The following is an 8578-nucleotide window of genomic DNA, read 5'->3' on the forward strand; positions in this document are numbered from 1 at the left end:
GCCCAGGGTCGAGGTATTTGATTTATTTATAGGTCTGCGCAGAAAGGGGTGCACAAGGCCAGCACGATGGCTACCAAAATGTATCACTATTTATACATTCTAGCAAACAAAGGCACTCATGTTCATTGCTACACAGTTACACAGTTCTCTTACTAATAAACATGCTATCTTCTATTGGTTAAATGATTCCTTTACTTCTTATGCTGATTATTCCACGTGCTCATTTTTTGCACGGGTTGCAAAGTTCCGTGCCAGAATTACCTTTTATCCCGTCAGAGCTGATCCCAGCACTGCTGCTGAGTTGGCTTTGCTAGTTTCTTCTTCGGAGTTCTGCCAAGTATCCTTGTGTCCAATAAATTCCTCATTCTTTCTGCCCACTGACAGTGGTACATCCTTCTTCCCAAGCTTTGTAAACCTCCACCCCTTTGAGGTGTGATTTCACTGAAACATGTGGAGCCCTAAAAAAGCATTCAACAAACAATTTGTCTTTCTAACACCTGGACATAATTTAGAGCTTGATTACATCTCCTTTCTAGTCGATTGGGCTTGAAAGTATACAAAGATCAAAGAACATAATTTCTTAGGACAATGTTTACCTATTCCATATTTTTGCAACATCAAGAGCCCCTTGGCAGGCAGTAACGTCATTAAGGACATTAATCCCCTTTCCTACTGCCCTGGTTTGACAGTACTGAGGATGCCACATCTCCAGGTCACCAGGGCTGCCTGCGCAGGAATGTCACTGCAGTGACTCGCCCCCATTGGGACATCTGCCCTGCACTACCCACAGTCTGTCCCAGAGAGGCAAAAAAACCACCACCCAGGTCTTCTTCTAGATGTCTGGTTTGTGCTGCTACTGAAAGAACTGTGATGAGGAACCTTGGGCACAAAGGCCTGTGGAGATTTGCTTTATTAGGAATGCAGATTTAAAGAGTTCCAAGCCAAAGAGATCTTTAAAATTCAAGGTGCCTTCGGATTTTGTTGGTGATATTACACCATGGCTCTGCTGCCTGCTTCTGACAGGTCACTGCTCAGCTTCTATGACTTTTTAAGATAGTGGTACATATCCCTCACAAAGGCTGAGATTTAACACAGAGCACTTCAATTTTGCTGAGATTACATTTATTATTTCTACTAGCATAGTTAAAGTGTTACTATTTCAGCCCTCAGGAACTGGTACCAAAGTAATAAAATTTTAATTTAGGATGATGCCATATTCCTTGGCTGCTACTTCAGCTTTTAATTTCCTTTCCATGTGTTTCATGTAGATATGTGAGTCTCAATGTTGGCTGCCTTAGGAAATGCAAAGATTAACTAAGATGCTATACATGTATGCATATAAATACATCATGCATCTCAGGCATTTGTAAACAATGCTTTGGAAGTCCTCATAGGACTGCTTATAGCAAGCAGTATGAAAAATTTAGAAAACCAAGTGCCAACTTCCAACAAATCGCTAACATATTAAATATCCAAAGAATTTTATTTCTAAATTAAGACTCTTCATTAAAAAAAAGACTCTTCATTAAAAAAAAATGCATTTTTTCCCTTTATTAAATATCATGCATTTATCTCCTTTCTGGTTTTTTTTCCTTTTTCCTACAGTATGTGCCTCATTACTGTGCTACAGTTTGTATTTTTAGGCAGCTGTGTTTGCAGCTAATAGACCTTATTGTGTGGGGGCAAATTCATTTCAGTTTTCTTATTGCTGTTTACTGAAATTATATAAAAGTATCACCTAACAAGTAAACTCACAATGTAACTAATTCATGTCTCTGTTGATGAGACTTTGACAAACATTTTATGCTCTGCCATGGAAGTCTGTTCGGGATAAGGTCTTGCCTATTACTCTACCGGAGTGGTTGTTTGAAGGCTTTTAGGTTTGTTTTTTGTGGGGTGGTTTTTATGGTTTTTTTGGTTTTTTGGTTTTTTTTTTTTTTTTTTTTTTTTTTTGTAACTCATCCTTTGCGTGATTGAAACACGTGGCTTGGGAAGGAAATAATTTCATCACCTTTTCCTGGTCGCTGGGCTATCCACGCGCTCACGCTGCCCGCCCGCCCACACCGGCGCCCGCGGGGCGGGGCCGGGTGGGAGGAAGCGCCGTGGGCCGTCCGTACCCGCATACCTCCTTCTTTCCCCCCTTTCCCGTGGAGTGGTGCGGCCTCGCGTCGTCGGAGCGGGAGAGCGAGGCAGAGCGAACCATCGCCGGGTGGGGGGGAGCGCGGCCGGCAGAGGTACCCCTGAAAGCTGGCGGAGGGAGGCGGGTATTTCAGCGCGGGCCCAGGGGACACCGCCTCCAGCGTGGCGGGCCCGGCCGGCAATGGCGGCGCTGGGAAGTGTGGTGTGATCGGGGTTTGGTTCCTGGTTTACACATCAAAAGTAGTCATTGCCCTTGAAACACCGGGGGGTATTCGGTAGCGCTTGTTCCCGGGGGAAATTGTCCTGCGCCTGGCTTTCCCGCACAGCAGGTATCGGGCGTTGTTGGGTCGGACAGGACGGCTCGGCGCCGGCTGACGGCATTTCAGTAAAGGCTGCGTGAGGCTGCGGGACGAGCTGCCTTACAGAGCTCTGCAGTTATATTATATGTGCATATATATGGATATAGATATATATATATATACACACTGATAAAATGTGTTATCTTATACATTATTATGCGCATGTGTAATAATATGTATAAAATACATTATCTTACATATTATATATGCTATACAATATGTATCATCTAGTGTATCTACAGAACATATATAATACATTATACTCTATAAATATGCATATAATATGACTACAGATGTGTTTTATATTTTAATATTATATATAAAATATTATTTCTATATGTAACTTGCATTTTATAGTACATAATATATATATTTTTATACATGTGTACACACACACTACCTCTTTTATGGAGTCCAGGCTAAGTGTCTTAAAAAACTGAAATGGCAAATTTGGGTCAGGATTAAAAAGAGGCTCCTTTAAAAGTACATCCTTAATAATCAAATTTAATATTTGCATAGAATATGTATAAAAAATAATATGTGATTGTTTACTATTTTTATTCCCTATCCTGAGTGTTCTTGGCCAGGCTGGATGCTGATCTCTGCTGCCTGGTCTAGTGAAAGGTGTCCGTGCCCATTGATTGTTAGAATGGGATGATCTTTAAGGTCCCTTCAAACCCAGCCTTTCCGTGGTTCCATGACATTTTTTGCTAACACTGCTGTGCACTTGTGCAGCCACAGGTCTGGGTATTTTAGCAGGAGTCACCAGCAGCCCCTTATGGTCTTCATACGGTTCTCCCCATCTTACCAAAGAGCTGGTGATACCAAGGTGCTCTTTGGACAAGGAAAAAAGCAGGCAACCTGTTGAAGCCTGTTTTGTAGGTGTAGGCAGAGCTGTACTGCAGCCTCTGCCCTGCTCCAGCATATCAGATGTGTGCATTTAGACTGGCTCTAGACTCTGGCACAGTACAGCACCATCACTGCTTGGCGTAGTCCTCTGGTCCTTCCTCAAGTACTTGTTCTCAGCAGAGGCCTTCTGCCATCACTTGCTGTGCCTCTTGTGCTGAGGGGTCTGGTGGTGTTGCCTTCAACAGAGGTGCTGCTGTGCTACGCATCTTGCTCCAGCTACTTGAGATACTGTCCCCTGACAGTGTAATAACCCAAGGCTGATAAAGCATAGGTGGAGGTGGAAAGAGAAGGAGTCTTGTCCTAGATGTGTAATTACATTAGTAGCAGAACCAGGACAAGTTTATTGACTCCTGTTTGAGGTTCCTAGGCTGTTCTGCTAGACATGAAGGTTGAGATGACAATATCCTCAACTTGGTGGGACATACACTTTCCAGTGAACACACTTTCCCTTAGAAGAGTGAAGCTGTTAATGCTCATTGTTTCTGCCTCCAGCCAGCTGGTGGTTAAAGCTCTCAGGAAAATTTTGCAGCAAAACCAGAGAGTGCTTCACAGTCCACAGTGGTGCAAAGTCATATTCATCAGCAGCTTAAGCTAGAGGAGCCCACTAGAGGCATTCCCAAAGTGAACGTTTCTTTGCCATTATTTGCCATAACTCATACTATTCCTCATTACAGACACAGAAACTATATCCATTTCTTCAGGGTTGTAAACAGGCTGTCAAGTAAAAAGCAGGTTATTAATTTAATGTTCTTGGAATGTTTTCCACATTGTCTGCTTTATTGTTGTGTTTGTCTTTCCCCACCCCCTCCATCCCGCTCCATTTACAGGAACGTGCTTGATTATTGCCACCATGTTCTCACAGTTCTCACAGGATTTGTTAAAGATTGCAAATCTTCATCTCCGGAGTCTGAATTTAAATCTACATTTACAAAACCACAGAAGGGCTTTCAGCAAGTCACTGCCTGCATGTCGAAGGAAAGTAGTTGTTACAGGTATTGGCTTAGTGTCCCCTCTTGGTGTGGGGACTCAGTTTGTGTGGAAGCACCTTCTGGAAGGAGGCAGTGGGATTATATCACTAGATGGGGATGAATATGCAGACATCCCATGTAGAGTGGCTGCGTGTGTGCCAAGGGGAAACAAGGAGGGTGAGTTCAGTGAAGAAAGCTTTGTGTCGAAGTCAGAGATCAAATCCATGAGTTCTGCCACCGTGATGGCCATCGGTGCAGCAGAGCTTGCAATGAAGGACTCTGGCTGGTCTCCCCAGTCTGAACAGGACCGCTTAACGGCCGGTGTGGCAATTGGAATGGGAATGGTTCCACTGGAAGAAATTTCTGACACAGCTGCCTTATTTAAAACAAAGGGTTACAATAAAGTCAGCCCTTTTTTTGTCCCGAAGATTTTGGTCAATATGGCAGCAGGCCATATCAGCATTAAATACCAACTGAAAGGGCCGAATCACGCTGTGTCGACCGCTTGTACCACAGGTGCACATGCAGTTGGAGACTCCTTTAGATTCATTGCTGCTGGTGATGCTGATGTCATGTTGGCTGGAGGGACAGAAGCTTGCATTAGTCCTTTGTCTTTGGCTGGATTCTCAAGGGCCCGGGCCCTCAGCACGAGTTTTAACTCGAGCCCTAAAACAGCGTGTCGACCCTTTGATTCGCAGAGGGAGGGGTTTGTAATGGGAGAGGGTGCTGCTGTGCTGGTCTTGGAAGAGCATGGACATGCTGTGCAAAGAGGTGCTAGGATCTATGCGGAAGTCTTGGGTTATGGACTGTCTGGTGATGCTTGCCACATAACAGCACCTAATCCCGAGGGAGACGGTGCATTCAGGTAAGAACTCTATGTTGATTGTAATAGCTACTTCATATGTTAATTGTAGTGGGTGCATTTGTTTCTATCATTGTATATTTTTCACAGAGAAGGGATGATCGGTCTTGAATTAATATTACAAAAGCTTAAAAATCTGAAAAATGAAAGAGCTTCTGGTAACACTGTACCCTGATTCTCTTTTTTTAGTAGGAGGGTGAAGGCCAATTCTCAGTAGAATCAACTTTTTTCCACAGAGTTATGAACACTTCCTCTGTGTGAAAACATTTTTCCTTTGGTGCATATAGCTGTTCATATAAATAAGTCTCAATGGAAACCTCTTTTTAAATGTTTATGGTGAGACAGAATCTTTTTCCGTCAAGAAGATAGACCCTCACCTCCCTGCAAAAGCATGTTGCAAGGAATCTCAGGTGATGAAAGCTGTAGAGCACTTAGAAGATCTAGTTTGTTAGAGTATTCAGTACTTCAGATGCATCTGAGAGTGTTGGTGAAGTAGCATAGCAGAAATACACTTTAGTACTGTTTAGGGAGGTGGTAAAGTTTCATCAGTGTTTATCTCATCAAAACCAGTTCACAAGTAGATGATACTCATCTCATCATTATCATTGACCTAATTAAATTGTCAGCTAAATTACATGTGTAAGTTGGAGAGCTTTGTGTAGGCTGAGTACTATTGCTGGCATTGGAATCCTTAGTAAAGATTTAGTTTGCCTTATTCTGAATGTATGTGAATATTTAGTACCAAAATTCAATATATCACTGCACAAATAGATCAAACTTCTGCATGGTATTGTAAAGCTGTGTTTGCATCTTTACAAGGCTAACAGATTTTTCTAGAACTGTAAATATACCGTGTTTCCATCGATGCTCTTTGATTAATATTTAATTGTTCTGTAGACTTAGGTGTGAGATGAGTAATCAGGAGTGTCTTAGCTCGTATTTTCAGACTTGTTTACCCTTGAGATGATATGGCAATATATTATAATAGAATTTTTGTGTATTTTATGATTGCAGTAGAATATAAATTAAATTCACAATAGGAAGAGTTGAAAGTTAATCTGGGTATCTCCAAAGTGTTGAGCATTTCCACCCTTGAGATAAGATAATACACTTTAATACTGTCTTCAAGCCAGTAATTTGTGTCTGCACTGGTATATGGATTAAATCTGGAATGTATGTGCTTATCTCACTTTCCTGTAGGAATTTTATTTGCCACATCAAAAAAATTCAGAGGAATATATTTTTTGCCATCTTCTAATAACTGCTTCTGTTGGAGGCCAATACATATGTTGGAATAAACCAGCAGGAAAGGAGAGGCAAAGCCAGACTCAGAATTGTGGATATAAAGAGTGTCCTGCACAAGTAATCTGGTATCTCCTTAAGTGAATAGGTTCATTGCAGATAATGTATTTAACTAAATTAATATATCTCATAGTTATCAGTAATCTCTTTTGCCTGAATATGGCTCACTATCTAGTGACAGTGAGTGTCAGTGGCCTCCACCCTAAGCTAAGCTGGATGCTTCTAAGGGTAGAAGGCTGTAGTAGAGACATTTAAATTTGTCCAGAAGCCTGTGCTGTCTGTTTTTGAGCTTCCTTTTATTTCCTTTTGTTTCATAAATTTCAAAAGAGTCGGTGGTCTTTTGCTCAGAGGTGCTTTGTTGCTATGTGCAAGGAGAGATATCTGATTAATCTTCTTGGAGGGAAATCAATGAGAAATCGCAGTGTGGAGCTGTGTTGATACTTCCACAGTTTCAATTAAAAAACATGTTTTAAAGAGGCAGTCACAGTGCACAAGTCATCAGGAGTCAAACGAAACATACCATGCCAGGGGTTGAAGAGTGTGACTTTCAGTAAATTTCATTACAATATGAAATATAGGGATTTGTGCTATCTCCTTGACATTTTCTAGTCTCTGGACAGCATGCAAAAGAAGCTCATGTGGAGTTTGGCTGCAGATTTTTTTTCTTTAATTTCTCAGTATTTTTGTTGGGGAATGCACATCCACATTTTTGTAATAATATCGGTAGTTATTTCTCAAATATTTTCAAATTTGAGAAATATTTTCACCCCAGTGAAAAGGGTGTTTGATACATTAATGTAGTCTGTAGAGACTGATTTTCATATCTTCTTTTCTTCTTCTTTGTATTTTTCCTAGCTGTGGAATTTTTAACAGCAAGTCTGATTTTATAGTGGGCCTCACTTTTATTGTCTTCCTCTGGTACCTAATGTAGTTGTTAACATGCTTAGTTAGATGAGTTAACCTCTTGTCATTTACATCTCTGCTGAAGCAGATTTTCACACTTGATAAACATTTTAAAACAATCTATACTTTTTCTTTTGGTTTGTACATTTGACAGAAATACTTTGGGCAAATCAGCATTCTGTTGTCTTCTTTTCCTTAGGTGCATGTCTGCAGCAATAAAGGATTCTGGGATCAAACCTGAAGATGTAACATATGTCAATGCACATGCCACTTCTACACCTCTAGGAGATGCTGCTGAGAATCAAGCAATCAAGAGACTTTTTAAAGATCACTCACGAAATATTGCAGTTTCCTCAACAAAAGGAGCAACAGGACATCTTTTGGGGGCTGCAGGAGCTATTGAAGCAGCTTTTACTGCACTGTCCTGCTACCATGGGATTTTGCCACCTACTCTAAACTTACAGAAAACAGAGGCAGAGTTTGATCTCAATTATGTTCCATTGACAGCTCAGGAGTGGAAAACTGACAAACGGCGTATAGCACTCACAAATTCATTTGGCTTTGGTGGCACTAATGCTACTTTGTGCTTTGCAAGTGTTTAACTTACGCTGTCAGTGGTGTGAAAAAACGGCACCAATTATGATTTTCTGTACTGCCATCTCTTGTGTGTTCTGTAATATTTCCTCAGCTTTGAGAGTTGCTCATTTGATACACAGGAACTTTATTCACCCTGGCATTTACACCAGGGTGATTATTTTAGAAAGAGGGAACTTCTCTTACTCATTTTAATAAAAATAAAAAAAGATCTATTCTTTGTGTGATGAAGAAGTTTTTGTTCTTGACTAGAGCAGGTGACATGGTTAAACTATGTTAGAAAAGATTTTTCTATGCATGTGACAAAGAAATTGTTTGGAATCTTTTGTACAAAAGAGAGGCTGGCTAACAAGCTTGGATGCCACACCTGACAAATTAACTGCATGGTAATACAAGGTTTATGACTGAGATCCCCTTTGTTACCTACTCCATATGGAGTTCTGCCTTTTTCCTCATGGTGAGTTGTCTCAAATATCATAATTCTTCCACAGAAGTGATATTCAGGGGTCAATAATATAGACAGACAATAATAAGATTTCTGG

The 8578-nt window shown here is 41.0% G+C and overlaps 1 protein-coding gene across 2 annotated transcripts; it reads left to right on the forward strand.

Annotated features, from left to right (window-relative positions):
- Window positions 1-2066: 2066 nt before the first annotated feature.
- Window positions 2067-8251, forward strand: OXSM (3-oxoacyl-ACP synthase, mitochondrial). 2 transcript variants are annotated; one of them, XM_018909605.3, is made up of 3 exons: window positions 2067-2234; window positions 4235-5240; window positions 7642-8251. In XM_018909605.3, the coding sequence occupies exons 2-3, from the start codon at window positions 4258-4260 to the stop codon at window positions 8042-8044; spliced, it is 1386 nt and encodes a 461-aa protein (XP_018765150.1). In that variant the 5' UTR covers window positions 2067-2234; window positions 4235-4257; the 3' UTR covers window positions 8045-8251. The 2 variants fall into 2 exon arrangements, with proteins under 2 accessions (XP_018765150.1, XP_009084380.1); XM_009086132.4 differs by lacking the exon at window positions 2067-2234 and adding an exon at window positions 2254-2468.
- The last annotated feature ends 327 nt before the right edge of the window (window positions 8252-8578 follow it).

This window comes from Serinus canaria, chromosome 2 (genome assembly GCF_022539315.1).
Source record: "Serinus canaria isolate serCan28SL12 chromosome 2, serCan2020, whole genome shotgun sequence".
In the NCBI taxonomy this organism is placed as follows: Eukaryota; Metazoa; Chordata; class Aves; order Passeriformes; family Fringillidae; genus Serinus; species Serinus canaria.

Coding starts and splice junctions, on each gene's coding strand:
- OXSM (XM_018909605.3), top strand. CDS start 4,258: ATGTTCTCACAGTTCTCACAGGATTTGTTAAAGATTGCAAATCTTCAT. Junction 5,241..7,641: donor GAGGGAGACGGTGCATTCAG/GTAAGAACTCTA, acceptor TCTTTTCCTTAG/GTGCATGTCTGCAGCAATAA.